The sequence below is a fragment of the Dunckerocampus dactyliophorus genome, chromosome 11, assembly GCF_027744805.1.
Source record: "Dunckerocampus dactyliophorus isolate RoL2022-P2 chromosome 11, RoL_Ddac_1.1, whole genome shotgun sequence".
NCBI lineage: Eukaryota > Metazoa > Chordata > Actinopteri > Syngnathiformes > Syngnathidae > Dunckerocampus > Dunckerocampus dactyliophorus.
Window position 1 is genome coordinate 28,344,338 of NC_072829.1, and position 15,315 is coordinate 28,359,652.

General features: G+C 41.4%; 1 protein-coding gene across 3 annotated transcripts in view; it reads left to right on the plus strand.

The window, feature by feature from the left end:
• ssrp1a (structure specific recognition protein 1a) overlaps positions 1-13,360 on the plus strand; it is a 46,860-nt gene extending 33,500 nt beyond the window's left edge. For all 3 annotated transcript variants that reach the window (XM_054792112.1, XM_054792111.1, XM_054792113.1), the window contains 15 exons: positions 2,716-2,821; positions 3,622-3,815; positions 3,890-3,990; positions 4,073-4,202; positions 6,555-6,658; positions 6,796-6,924; positions 7,013-7,234; positions 7,354-7,426; positions 8,589-8,721; positions 8,800-8,845; positions 8,921-9,056; positions 9,121-9,288; positions 10,956-11,050; positions 11,113-11,308; positions 12,972-13,360. In XM_054792112.1, the coding sequence (XP_054648087.1) occupies positions 2,716-2,821; positions 3,622-3,815; positions 3,890-3,990; positions 4,073-4,202; positions 6,555-6,658; positions 6,796-6,924; positions 7,013-7,234; positions 7,354-7,426; positions 8,589-8,721; positions 8,800-8,845; positions 8,921-9,056; positions 9,121-9,288; positions 10,956-11,050; positions 11,113-11,308; positions 12,972-13,034 (1,896 nt within the window). In that variant the 3' untranslated portion in view covers positions 13,035-13,360. The remainder of the gene's footprint in view (positions 1-2,715; positions 2,822-3,621; positions 3,816-3,889; positions 3,991-4,072; positions 4,203-6,554; positions 6,659-6,795; positions 6,925-7,012; positions 7,235-7,353; positions 7,427-8,588; positions 8,722-8,799; positions 8,846-8,920; positions 9,057-9,120; positions 9,289-10,955; positions 11,051-11,112; positions 11,309-12,971) is intronic.
• The last annotated feature ends 1,955 nt before the right edge of the window (positions 13,361-15,315 follow it).

The following is a 15,315-nucleotide window of genomic DNA, read 5'->3' on the forward strand; positions in this document are numbered from 1 at the left end:
GGTGAGCAAAGTCGGGTTTAAATGCTTAATTGAGCACCTCCAACCTTGCTGTATTATGCTGAGCCGCCACTACATCGTGGCTAAAACTATACCCCACATCGTTAAAGAAGTACACGGGTCAGTTTATCTTCTACCAACTGTTGATTATTGTTCTGTTTGAGTAATATGACTTGATCAAGCCTTTTCTAACATCCCACACTACGAAATAAGCAATACAAGTATGTATGATTCGTGCTAATGTCGGATTGATGTCCGTATCGAACGGGTATTCAAGGCTGCAATATCGGTATCGGATCGGAAGTGGAACAAGTTGTGTCGGGACACCCCTGTTGAAAACCATGGAAAACATCCACAAGCACACGGACGAAGTGCAAACTCCACACAGAAATTCAAAGCCGGAACCCAACGAGACCCTTCTTGCGTTGCCACTGTGCTGCCCCCACATGTTGTTTAAAAGTCTGCGTGCGTGTCGTCCCCTTAATAGGATTAATGAGCGAACGCAGCGCTCCCACATGTGCTGCATAAACAGCGTAATCACAGGCTCATGTAAGTCAGTGTTTATATCAGTTCACCGAAACAATTTGGATCAGACGGCTGAGGATAGTGGGGAGAAAAAAAATGTTTTTATCTTACTGTGTGTTTCTTTTTCTCTCCTCTCTCTCTCCCTCTCTGCCTCTCTCTGTCGCTTGCTGCTGTGCGTGCACACAGACTGTCAAGATGCCAGCAGTATAATAACCCGAGGTGGCGTAAGCAGCGTCTCCTGGGCTTAATCAGTACGCTTCGCGGAGATAAATCCTCGCGTCGTCAAGCACCGGGGCGTGATGTCATTGTTTATCCCTCAGCCAGTGTCAGTAATTGGTCACTGTGACTGGAGGTTTATCCGTGCAGACACTGCAATGTTTGGATATCCTTGATAACCTCTTTGCTGAACAAGCTCACCTTTTGATTGTAAGTGGTCACGTGATGAAAGTGTAAGCATGCTCTTGTTGTTTTACACTTGGGTTTTATTCTCAAAAACCTTTCAGTTCAAATGTAAAAACAAGAAAAAGGACTCTACTACAACTATCCAAAGTCAGCTGGGATAGGCTCCAGCCTACCCCCAAGACCTCAGGAGGTCCTGAGGACAAGCGGCATAATAAGACATCCATCCGTTTTCTATATGCTGGAGCCTATCCCAGCTGACTGCGGGCGAGAGGTGGGGTACGCCCTGGACTGGCCCGCCAGCCAATGGCAGGGCATATGCAGACAGACAGACTTTCACACTCAGGAAAATAAGACATGTTAGACATAAATAGGATAACATAGACGTATATGATAGCAGTTCCTTGTTTTTTCTGGACAGCGTACTTCCTGGTGGCTGTTGTCTTATCAGTGTATTGTAATGGAGGATTTAAATGGCTTCACACTCACTACTCACTACACAGTGTAGTCAACGACATGAGAGTAAATATGCCATTTAAGACGTAAATAAAACTCCTACTCGTGTGTGTCACGGTATACGTGTTACCTAGCGGGCCTTTAGTGGTGGGCGGACAGTTGTGTAGAGGACAGGAAGTGTCGTCGGAGGTTCAGAGTTGCGTTTTAGCTTGTCACAGGTTATGGCCCCAAAAGTAGCTCATGTTATTTTTCATGTTATTTTTTTTATTATGTTATTATTATTGTGCCTTTTGCAAGATCATTTAAACCTGCAATAAATGACTGTTCTGGCCATCACTTCTCGTCCTTGTCTCACACATCGACACCTAGTGGCCAATGTAGAACACTACATTCACAATTAGAACGATTCTTCTGCCTTGTATTTGTATTTTAGTTCATTTAGCCTTTTTTTTTTTTTTTTTGCTTGAAAATGCTTAATTTAGGCCAAGAATGAGTACGATTTGCTGAATTATGTATATTTTCTTTACAAATCATAGGCCGTATTCAACCACGAAACGGTGATCATTTATTAATGAATTAAAATAAGGGACAACTGTGTTAGTATGTAAATGTTAGTCGCTTGGAGTGCAGTGTTGCTTTACTCAACCATCATAGACATGCTGTTTGTTTTGAATTGTCTATTTATTGTGATTTAAAGCAACAACAATTCTTTGCAGTTGTGGAAACGGTCAACACAACAACAAGCCTGATGTGCAAAACACTCGCTCCGTTGTTTGTTCTTCATATAAACGTGCCTTGATCCGGGCTAACACACAGACCGATGAGCGTCACACATGCACACACTGATTCCATGGGCTCTAATTAGCAGTAATAAGCACACAGACAGGCACAAATCCAGGTGTGTAAACTCTCTTTCCCACAGAGTCTCACTCTCTTCTTCCGTGCGCTCCCCAATCACTTCCACATGTGTGTGTATGTACAGCAAGGACAGTGCCGGTGTGTGTTTGACTTTGTGTTAGGCGTTATGTGTGTGTGCGTGTGTGTGTGTGTGTGTGTGTGTTGTGCCTGCAATCTAAATAAACTCTGTCTGTCAGCAGCAGTGTTGAGAGGAGCAGGACAAAGTAGTTAGATGGATTATGTTCACCTCCTGTGGTCCTGGGAGGCCCAAGCGAGGTTATAATAGTGTTGATTTAATTAGGCCCCCGAGCCCTTGTCCACTTTTTAATTTTTTTGTTTAAGTGGGTGAGGAAATGTGTTTTGCTAAGCCCTGACCCATGCATCGCCACAGGCGTGGTCCCCCTCTTTTGTAACCTTCTATGCTTGTCTCCTTTGCATCAGGACTTTGAGAAGATCTCAGAGTTTTTCAAAGCAAACTACAGTGTGGAGCTGACTGAGAAGGACATGTGTGTGAAGGGCTGGAACTGGGGAACAGCCAAATTCTCCGGTAATAAACCGCACAGCACACCTAGCGCAACTACAACTTTTGTCTTTGCTGTTTTTTTCCCCATTTTTGCTGTTTTTTTATTTTTTTTTTAATTTTCCATATATTTCAACTTTCTTCTGAAAATCTTTGTAAAAATTAGTTTTCATAATATTATGACTTTATTCCCATAATATTTTCACTTTATTCCCATGTTATGGGGTAGGATTACATAAACTTTGTTTTTTCTATTTTTGCTGGGGGGTTTTGTTGTTTTTAAATTTATTTTCTTGTTTAATTCTATTTTTAAAATGTGCCGCGGGCCACAATTAGCCCTTGGGGGGGCACTTTAGACACCCCTGGTATATATACAGTATCACAAACTAGATACTTTATTCATCTCCAAGAGAAATTCACAAACTAAATTAGAGGATGCCCAGTGGAATACATGGTGGTTGTCTACAACAATGTTTTGATCACACTACTTCATCCACTTTTTACATATACACTGTAATTCCACCTTGTCCAGCCTAATAGATGTCACATATACCATACAACAACGTAACATTAAGTTATTGGACAGGAGGACACAAACGCTAACATTACACTCACATTTTAACAGCAACATCGTGCTCGGTTAGCCTATTTGCTGCAAGAAAAACAAAATGAGCAAACTTACAGCTCTCACGTCTGTAGCTGTCTGACGGATAGTTGGCAGAGATGTAGACTGTTTTAAAGAAACTGTCAGCTCGCGATTCAGAAGTGGTGTCATGTCCGTGGAGAAGGAGAGTTTTTAAGTTTTACGGCGTTTCACTGCTCCACAGGGCCACTTTTATCGTTTGACGTGAATGACAACACAGCCTTCGAGATCCCACTGGCGAACGTCTCTCAGTGCGCCACGGGCAAGAACGAAGTCACACTGGAGTTCCACCAGAATGACGACACAGAGGTGTCGCTCATGGAGGTCCGCTTCTACGTCCCGCCCAGCCAGGCCGATGAGCGGCAAGACCCAGTTGAGGTGAGGCAAGGTTCCCTCTGCTGTGTTTTTTGTCAATGGATTGTCTCTGAAAGCTCAGGTTTTCCTCCCTTCAGGCCTTCGCCCAGAACGTGCTGTCGAAGGCCGATGTGATCCAGGCAACAGGAGACGCTGTGTGTATCTTCAAAGAGCTGCAGTGTCTTACGCCCAGAGGAAGGTAGAAGAGCATCCACACTTTCGTATGTGTTATCATGCATCGGTGATCAGCAGTGAACACCTGCATAACTTCCATCTGTCAGATATGACATCCGCATCTACCCAACCTTCCTTCATCTCCATGGTAAGACGTTTGACTACAAGATTCCCTACACTACCGTCCTCCGTCTATTCCTGCTGCCACACAAGGACCAGAGGCAAATGTTCTTTGTGGTAAGGGAGATTTTGAAACCTGTCTTTCAAGCTATCTCACTGTGTTTGCATTATGGGTGTCCCAATCCGATATTGATATATAAAAAAAAAAAGTATCAATTAAATCGGCCTGCAACCAGCATCTCCGATATTAACATTTCCATATAAGCGGCAGCTTCAAGGCTCCGCCCCAGCACATCTATCCAGCAACGGCCGGCTAGGTCCCACGTGATCACAACAACAGCGTGTGCTCACGTGTTAAGCAAGGAGTAGGAGTGAAGTAGGCTGTGTGTAGTTTTTGTTAAAGTTTGAAAAAGCTCAGTGACCGAACTCTTGGAGCCTTTGAAGCAGTGTTGCACGGGAATCTCCCACGGGGCGATAGACGTCATTGGCTATAACCCTGTTGGCGGTGAGTAAAGTCGGGTTTAAACGCTTAATTGAGCACATCAAACCTCGCTTTATTATGCTTAGCCGCCACTACATTGTGGATAAAACTATACATCCTTTAAGAAGTACAGTAATCCTTCTTTGATCGTGGTTAATTGGTCCAGACCTGCAAAATTTTTGCGAAATAGGATTGCTTCTTTGTAGTTACGGCATAGAAAACCTGTTTACTATCTTCTAAATAGTTTTTTTAACATTATCAGAGCCATCTAGACATGAAATGATGCCCATATAGTCACCTTTACGCTTGCATTAACCAATACAGTAGATATAATCAGTGAAAGTAAGCCAGTTAAAACAGTTCACCTTGTGGGGGAGCAGAATGTGCGGCAGACAGGAAGTGACGTCGGAAGTTCAGAGTTAGGTTTTAGTTTGTTGTGGGCTACGGCCACAACAATAACGTGTGTTATTACTATGATTAATATTATTATTGTGCCTGTTGCGAGATCATTTAAAACCTGTTGTTTCACCAATCAAGTCTGGTGCTTGTCTTACCAACAATTACTGCCACCTAGTGACTAATGAATAAAAAGATAATATACAATTTGCTGTATTTTTTATTTTTATTTTTTACTAATAGGCCGTAGTCGACCACAAAAAAAGCCATCATTTATTAATTTTTGTAAAACCTTAATGTAGCCAGGGACTACTGTCAGTTGGTCAGTTTTTCCTCATAAAAACTGTTGCTGGTTGTTCTTCTCTGAGTAATATCACTTGATGAAGACTTTTCCAACGTTCCACACTACAAAATAGGTCACAAAAGTAGGTATGATTCACGCCGATATGGGTTTCAGCCAGTATTCAAGACTGCAATATTTTTGGTTTGGTTTGGTTTGGTTTAGTTTATTTGAACATGAAGGTTACAATGGAATACATCTCATGAATCATTTTTTTTTTCACAGTTCTACATGTCCAAAAGGAGTAGGAAGAAGCAAAGCTTATTTAATCCTACCCCCCTTCCAATCTACATCTTGTACAGTACATGTTGTTCACTTCCTGCATTCCATGTCATGTTTTCAGTGATAGTCAGGATAATACATAATAGATAACGGTAAGATAGCCCTCCCCCCAAAAAAAGAAAAAGAAATTTTTATTTATATATATATATATATATATATATATATATACAATAATAATAATAATGACAATACTAAATAAATAAATAAAAAAGAACAAAGCTTTTTTTTTTAACAAAACAAAGAAAAATAATAAAAAAAAATAAATTAAATAAAATAACAAACCTGACAGAACAATCAGGACTCTTCTGCCTTGTATTTAGCAAACATCAACTGCTTGTATTGTTTTTTGAATTTGCTCATCTCTGTACATTGTTTTAGTTCCTTACTCAATCCGTTCCATACTTTAATTCCACATACAGAAATGCTATGGGTTTTCAGCGTAGTTCTCGCGTATAAATGTTTTAAGTTCAACTTTCCTCTAAGATCATATTTCTCCTCTCTGATTGAGAAATACTGTATGAGGTTTTTGGGTAACGAGTTGTTATTAACTTTAAACATTATTCTAGCGATCTGAAAGTGTACTAAATCTGCAAATTTGAATATCTGTGATTTTAAAAATAGAGGGTTTGTATGTTCTCTATACTTGGCATTATGAATTATCCTCACAGATCTTTTTTGCAGTACAGTGAGTGAGTGAAGATTGCTTTTGTAATTATTTCCCCATATCTCCACACAATACATTAGATATGGTAATACTAAGGAACAGTACAGAGTGTGGAGTGATTTTTGGTCAAGAACATATTTTGCTTTATTCAATATAGATATATTTCTCGCCACCTTTTGTTGTATATATTTAATATGAGATTAAATATTAGTATCGGAAAATGAAAATGTTGTATCGGGACACTAGTGTGCATGCTTTAATTTCCCGTGTGTTTTCTCACGTTCGGCCTCTCGTCCTTTGGCATAGATCAGTCTGGATCCGCCCATCAAGCAGGGCCAAACGCGCTACCACTTCCTGATTCTGCTATTCTCCAAAGAAGAGACCATCAACCTGTCTCTCAACATGAGCGAGTAAGTTTATGTGCTGCAGGTACTTAATGAACTGTCCCCGGGTCCATTGAGTGTATATAACCTGATGTAATTACTCATGTCCACTAGGGGGAAGCAAAGTTCTTGTTGACAGTAGTTTGTCTTCCGTGTCTTATCAGGGATGATGTGGAGCGCCGCTTTGAGGGCAAACTCAGCAAGAATATGTCTGGTTCGCTATATGAGATGGTCAGCAGGGTGATGAAGGCCCTGGTCAACAGAAAGATCACAGTACCCGGAAACTTCCAGGGGTACGCCCCCAAATGCATAATCATGTACTATACATCACTACTTCTGTTTTATGTGGACAACCTTGCCTTTGCACATCTTCCCGTGCAGCCACTCAGGTGCTCAGTGCATCACTTGCTCCTACAAGGCGTCCTCGGGCCTCCTGTATCCCCTGGAGAGGGGCTTCATCTACGTGCACAAGCCCCCTGTGCACTTGCGCTTTGAGGAGATCTCCTGCGTCAACTTTGCCCGAGGCACCACCACCACTCGCTCCTTTGACTTTGAGATTGAGACCAAGCAGGGGAACCAGTACACCTTCAGCAGCATAGAGAGGTGACCTCGTCACGTCATGCGGACATCATGGTGCCGGTGGCACCTTTGCACCCAAACAACCTCAAACATCTTGGATAACTCTGAAAAGTTTTCAGAGTCTTGTCTTTCTGCCCTTCCAGAGAGGAGTACGGCAAACTGTTCGACTTTGTCAACGCCAAGAAGCTCAACATCAAGAACAGAGGCTTCAAAGAGGTAATACGGGCGTCATCACTCAGTCTAGGTGTCACTTTCTTCAACAGAATCCCATCCCACTGATTGACAACCTGTCGCCCTTCTCCCGTATTTATGTGTGTGTGCTCGTACCCTTGTAGAAGAAGGTGCGTATGGTCGTCTTGCGGTTGGCGTGACTCTTGCTTGCATGGCGTGTTGCCTGAAATTCAGCCCCAAATTCTTGATTGTAACCGGTTGGGTCTTTTAAGATTTGTGTTGGACTGGAAAAATCAAGGAGTAAATCAAGACTAACAATGCTACCCGGGCTGTGAGTGTCTTGACGTGTGGGAGTGGGTGTGTAATGGATAACTTTGTGTGTGTTTTTCAATCATGCTAACTGTGGCCTGGGCGGGGCGGGGCTTTTGGTGTGCAGTAACACAACACAACATAAAGACACACTCTCCTGGCCGGTCTGACATGGCAATGCTTTAAGTCTCTCTCTGAATGGGACAACGTTTAGGATAAAGAATTATGCTTTTTAATGTCCAACTCAATGTAAGGCAAACATATTCTTGCTTTGCTAAAGTTTGATACACTACAATAATCCCTCCTTTATCGCCGTTAATTGGTTCCAGACCCAACAGTCATAAGTGAATTTTCGCAACGTAGAATTTCTTTTTTATAAATGGAATATTTTTGTAGTTATAGCTAAGAAAACCTGTTTATGATCCTCTAAGTGCCCTTTTTATTATTATTAGAGCTGTCTAGACATGAAATAACACCCCTATAGTCACCTTTACAAGTCACCTTTACACCTTTCCCAATATAGTACACATAATCAGAGAAAATAACCCATTTAAGAGTTTACCTTTTTTACCCATTTTTTTATTAATAGGCCGTAGTCAGCCATGAAAGAACGGTAATTTATTAATACATTTTTGAAAAAACCCAATAGTTGGGGAGCCATGTTGGAATCAACTGTATTTTGACTTTTTGTTAAAAAAATAAAAAAAAAATCCTTCACCCATTTCAATGAAGGGCAGCATGTTTAAAAGCAGTTGTTAAGAATCAAAACAAAGAATTGACGCTGTAAAATTGGCTTCATGTTTTTCTTTTCCCCGTCTGGTGACAGTTTGCCGTGCTGGTGGATCTCCATGAGAATGGTGGATTGTTGGTCGTGGTTCTGACTGTTGTGTGCTCGCAGGGCATGAAGGGTAACATCGACGAGTACAGCGACTCTGACGAGGACCAGCATGACGCCTACCTGGAGCGCATGAAGGCTGAGGGCAAGATCCGAGAGGAGGGCAACGACAGCGACGAGTCCGACAGCGGCAGCGGTGAGTGGACGGCGCCGCTGATGAGCGCGCATGGTGTGTATTGAATATTAAAGTTTTATTTCGTATTATTTCCTTTAGATGAATCTTTCAACCCTGGAGAGGAGGATGACGACATTGCAGAGGAGTAAGGAAAAGCTTTTTTGTCAACAAATGAAACGCATTCCAATGTTTTTGTGACATTTTGTGCTTCCGCCGTCAGGTACGACAGCAAGGCGTCCGCCAGCGACAGCAGCGATGAAGCAGGAAGTGGAAGTGAGGAGGACAGTCCAAAGAAGAAGAAAGTCAAAAAACCCAAAGTGGTGAAGGAGAAAAAAGAAAGAAAGCCACGCAAAGAGGTGAGAAGCAGCAACTTGGAACTCTTGTATTTAGCAGCAGTCGTTAACAGTCGTTCATTTTCAGAAGAAGCAAAAGGACACCGGCGGCCCCAAGAGGCCCATGACCGCCTACATGCTGTGGCTCAACTCCAGCCGAGAGCGAATCAAGTCGGAGAACCCCGGAATCTCCGTCACGGAGATCTCAAAGAAGGCTGGGGAGATGTGGAGGCAGCTGGGCAAAGACGAGAAAGAGGTGAGCGAGGAAGGGCACATTACTCTAATTGTTTGGCGTTCTTCTGCATACACGTTTTTATTCTTGTTGGAGATTGAATTCAAGCACGCAAAATTACATAAATTAGTTATTGTATTATCATTTCAAACTTAACTACAGTTGTGGGTTGTTTTTTTTTTTTTTTTTTTTTTTAGAATTAGGGGTGTTTTAGAAGAGAATATTCAACGTTTTAATTGGGAGGAGTCTGATTCCACTATCAATCTCACCCTCAAATAAAATGTCATGCGATCAAGATTGTACCATTCTGACTCCGGGGGCGCGGGGGAGACAGGCATACAATGTCTTTGATTTTGTTATAAATAGCCTATTTTGACGAGCGCTGCAGCTATATACAGTATATTTAGATTTTAGTAATGGAGTATTCTACTGAAATGTTTTAATTAATAAAACATATTTTTGCTTGGTTAAAGTGCAATTAAATAATGAACGACCAATTGGTTACATTTTTTACATAACCGTATTTTCTATCTTCAATTCACATTGTGCATAGGAACCAACTGTATTGTCTTGGTTGTGATGGACCACATGATGGTGCTTTTTTAGATGAATGTATCCATCCCAGACTAACTATTGACTGGAAAAGGAGAGAAATAATAATTACTTTACGAAGACCTTACTAAGTTACATATTACAATGTAAATTTCGTTCTTTAGTAATCAGCAGTAGAACACGGGTAAGTTTCAGGAAAATGTCAGTTCCCAACAAAAAAGGGAGAATAACAGCTTATTGTGAAAAGATACATTTGAAGCATAACTTTGACCACATTTTTTTTGCTTTTGTGAGAGCTGAAATATCTAAACAAGTGTACCACAACATAAACAACACAACAAAAGGGATGTTTACATCAAAATACCTATTTATTTACAAATATAACACCATGAACGATTTCACAGTTGGAACTAAACTGCGTGCGTGTGCATGCGGTAAAATTTCCCTAAAATGCGTAACCTTCTACACTCCTCCACGCTGTCTCTCCTCCTCCTAAAGAGCCACACGGGGGCTCTTATCAAATGCACTTCTGCCACCTTGTGGCCGTTTTTACGGCTCAAAACTGCTTTAAGTGTCCTGTTTTACAGTATTGTGCAATTGCGAGCAGGGTTTAAAAAAAAAAAAGTATAAATAATGTCTTTGGTATTGAATGAGTTAAGGTAGAAAAAGTTGCAAATGAGGTCTGTTTATTTGTCAGGATCATCGTTTGCGCTGCTCTTTAAAAAAAAAAAAAACAACAACTTTCAAATATTAGATGATGGACAAAATCTAACCAATCAGATTTGACTATGAAAATCATTAGTCAAAGACAGCTGTTAAATTATATTACAATTTTTAAAGATCACAATGAAATTAAAGAGTTTGTAGAATTAAAAACATAATGGAAAAACAAAAGTGTAGCCAAAAAAAAGAGTTGTAACCACTTGTGACAAAGTATAGTGTTTTTTGTCCAACTAGATTTATGTGAGATGGTGTTGCACAAGGCTACTTTTTGTCGGCCATGCAGACAGATATGACTTGTTCATTGTCTTTTAGGCATTCCTCGCTTCTCGTTTCGCTGGAAAATAGCCATAAATTCAAATGTACTGTATATACAGTGCTTAACGTTTTGTGTTTTTTTTGTTTTTTTTTCTTGTCAGGAATGGGAAACCAAGGCAGGAGAGGCCAGGAGGCAGTACGACATTGCACTAAAAGAGTACAAAGAAAGCGGTGGAGAGTCCTCCATTTCCAAGAAGTAAGACTGTCCTGACACCAGAACAGTTCTCTCGGACATTTCTCACCCTCTTAACCCCTCAGGGAGGCCAAGAAGTCTGGAGGCAAAAAGGAGGAGAAGAAGAGAAAGTCTTCGGGAGGAGACAGGGAGAGGGAGCGTGGTGGTGGCGGCGGCAACGAAAGCTTCAAGAGCAAAGAGTTCATTGACACCAGCGAGGAGAGCTCGTCCGACTCTGACCACAAGAGCAAGTCCAAGAAGACGACGAAGAAGAAGAAGAAGGTGAGAGTGAGCGTCCATAACTGTCCATTATCATATCAACTTTATCCGTGGTTTTCTTTAATTTCCTGGATGTGTAGCAGCAACGTCTGCGGTTGAAAAAAAACCAAATTGGTGCATCATTTCCTCAAGTTCCAAATGTGAGTGATGTTACTCTCCATCAGTTAAAAGCCTAAATGACCACAGCTGCTGTCTTCATATTTATTGCATCTTGCTGAGAAAGACTGCATTTAGAGTCGTTCAAGCATCTTCGTGTGCTGAGCACAGGTAAGAGTTTCATTTGAAACCGGTATGCAGAGCTCCGGGCTTTACTTTAAGATTTGTAGCGAAGCCTTGTTCAGTTATTCATTTATGTTAGCTGTCCTCCATGAAGTTGTGGGTGTACACATGAGGCGGCCACATCTAGCTAGGGGCGTGCCAGAGGCAGTGTCACGTCCATGCAGAGGTTTGTCCATACACGACCTCGTGAAAACGGCACCTCTTCTCTCATTGAGGGAGATTATTTTTCTCACGTTTGGTGCTGACAAATTGGCTCTCGGGACACATACTACTGGTAGAACATCATTAAAAAGTCACATTTTCAGTATAAAAGTAGGGCCTTATGATTTCCACGTTAACGGAATCGACAGTGATCCCTCGTTTATCAATGTTAATTGGTTCCAGACCTGACCGTGATAAGTGACTTTCCGCAAAATAGGATTTATTAATAAACTGAATGTTTTCATAGTTGTATCATAGTATAAATATGATTTTTACCGTTATTAGAGCCCTTTAGACATGAAGTAACACCCCTATAGTCAACTTTGCACTCATATTACCCAATATAGTCTACATAATCAGAGAATATAAGCTATTTAAGACATAAATAAGACTCATACTCATGTGTGTTTCCAATAATTGTCTTCCGGACGTGTGGAGGAACGTCGGCGATTCAGTAGTCCTTGTTATGCCGGTGATGATGACCATTATTATTATGTTATTGTGCCTGTTGTGAAATAATTATAAAATAATAAAAGCCTGTTATTGAATTGTACAGTATTTGTATTTTAGTTCATTTACAACATTTTTATGCTTGAAAATGCTTAATCTAGGCCAAGGATATTTGCTTAAATATGCATTTTTTTGGGGGGGGACTAATAGGCTGTAGTCAACCACAAAACAGCGATCATTTATTTATTCATTAAAGTGAGGGAGCAATGTTTGAACTGCGAGTGATGACTGTGCTGTTAAACGCGCAATCTGCGAAGTTGTGTGACATCCTCATCAGCAGCGGAGTGCATCGACAGTGACTTTACCCCCCACTTCGTCCCATGAGTCCAGTTCTGGTCAGATTTTGGTGATGAGGAATGTAGTTGCGGTTAGTTGGTGGTTGATAGAGACTTCTCAAAACACGCATCAATAGAGTAATACATTCGCATCACAAAAACGCCTCCTCGAAAAAAAATCGGACCTCACAATTGCGTTATTTTCTCCCCCGTCGTATCACTGCGCGCTGTGGCCTGTCCATTGTTGTGTATGTGCTCCACAGTGTTTACATGTGCGCAGATGAAGGCGCGTCTCAGAGGTCTTCATCTGTTGTGGGCCCTATAAAAGCATAGCGGTGCTAACATGCTACATGTTGTTTCTATCTGACTCCAAATGTTGACTTTTTTTCATTTTAAACTAGGAATCCGATGAAGAGGAGGAGGCTGCATCCTCACCTGCCAGCTCAGAGGAAGAGTCCGACTGAGCGCGCGCACACACACAAAACCAAGGACCAAGTGTTTACACGCTTCATATTGATTTCTCACAACTGGACTGCGAAACACACAAAAACAAATGGGCAGACTTGTCTGTTTTGCTTTAAGTTTAGCGCCATGTGCCCGCTATTTCCTCAAAGAGATGTGTTGGTATTTGCTGTATTTTTAAAGTTGGCAATTTACAGTAGGTTCACCCCCCCCTTCTTCTTATGGATATTTGTTGTAGTACTGTAGCACTAAGGTGCAGCCATCAGTTTTCTTTGTCATATTTCCAGGCTTGAATGAATAAATCAATCGTTTTTTTAAATAATAAAAACACACCTTATTGTTCCTTCCTTCCTTCATCAATTTTCTGAAGATTGAGATTTAATGGTTGCCTTTTAATTGAATTGTCACAATTACTTTCATTAAGGAAGCATGCACATGCAAGGAAATGACAGCTAATCACTCATGATCTGTGCATCTGGTTTTGTGTGGCGTGGGCTTGTACTACACATATATACAGTCTATACACTGTGTGTTGTATGTGTGTGCGTGCGTGCACAGCATATACTGCACCTGCCAACATTACAAACAAGACACCCCTGCCTTAAACATTACATGTCATGTTTATGTCGCCCCAACATAGCGGGAGCTGTTTCTTATATTTTGCACTTCCCCAGTGGGAAAAATTACTAGAATCCTGTGGGATGCCTTTGCCACTATGGCATCATGCATTGGCCCCAATTAACCAGGCAGGCGGTTTGCGAGTGAGCTCTAACAACTGGGAGGGGGGCCAGATAGATGGCGGCCCTGGTGGTAGAGGTTGGCTGGTGATTCCTAAGTGCATGAGGGTTTGTTAAAAGGCGGCTTGAAGAGGTTGGTTTTTAAGAGGCAGAGGCACCCTGTGTGTTTGTGTGCATGTGTGGTTGACCTCCTACCACTTTTAAGACACCACTTTCCAGAAGAAGATAAGTTGCTGGTCCTCCACTTCCTGCCAAGTGACCTCTGAGCGACCCCCCTCTGTTCGCCCTCAACTCTGCAGCATGTTGACACATGATCACATTTTGGCATTTCCGCTTTATTCCTCTCTGAGTCCTGAAACAAGTATGAGAGTTGCTGTCATTTCACCAGCTGTAGTTACGGTATGTGAAAAACTACTATAGCAGAGAGGAAAATGTTTACAAAAATAAAGTCACAGAATTAAAATCAAGTTATCGATGCTACAAAACTGACCATTTGGAATTTGCCTGTGAGCACCAAACATGGGACATTGAAAGGTTTAACAAACCAACCTTGACGTTCCTGATGGCTTCCATTGTTACTGACATGACAAAAAGATCCCACCTGAGCTGTTTTCCACACGGCACAGTGGAGGGGGCACTATCATATTCCTTCAATGGAGCAATGCAGCTTTGGGTTGTGCAGGGGCGTCAAACAGCTGCTGGCTATGTGGAGACGTTGCAGGGGGCATCCCTCATGACTGAAGGCCCTCGTCTGTGTGGTGATGATTGGCTTTTTCAACAGGACAACGCTGCACTTCACAAAGGACTTCTTCCAGAGGAGTAAGCCCACTCTTTTGGATCATCCTGCGTGTTCCCCTCATCTAAATCCAATTGAAGACATTTGGGGATGGATGGCAAGGGAAGTTTACAAAAATGGACATCAGTTGCAGACAGTGGATGTCCTCCGTGAAGCCATCTTCACCACCTGGAGCAACATTCGCACTAGCCTCCTGGAAACACTGGCATCAAGCATGCCCAAATTAATTTTTGAGATGATTAACAAGAATGGTGCAGCTACTCATCACATTGCAACTTTTTATTGTAATTTTACTTTACGTATACAACATTATGCCTTTGTATTTCTACAACATCACGCTTTCGTAACGGCAGCATTTTTCTTTTAATGTTCCTAAATACAGTAAACCCTCACTGATCTCACTTAATTGGTTCCAGACCTGACCGTGATAAATGAATTTTTGCTAAGTACGATTCCTTAATTATAAATGGAATATTTTAAGTTACAGCATAAAAAAACCTGCTTACGACCTTCAAAATTTGTTTTTTAACATTATTAGAGCCCTCTAGATATGAACTAGCACCCCATAGTCAACATTGTCGTCAGTAAAGTAGACATATTAACAGAAAATAACCCATTTAAGACATAAATATGACTCATGTTCTCTAATGAAATAGTATAATAAAAGCGTGTGGTTCTGTGATCACGTCTGTTGTCACTGAACAGTACTGCCATCTAGTGACCAGCGTAGAATACTACATATCATTTGCA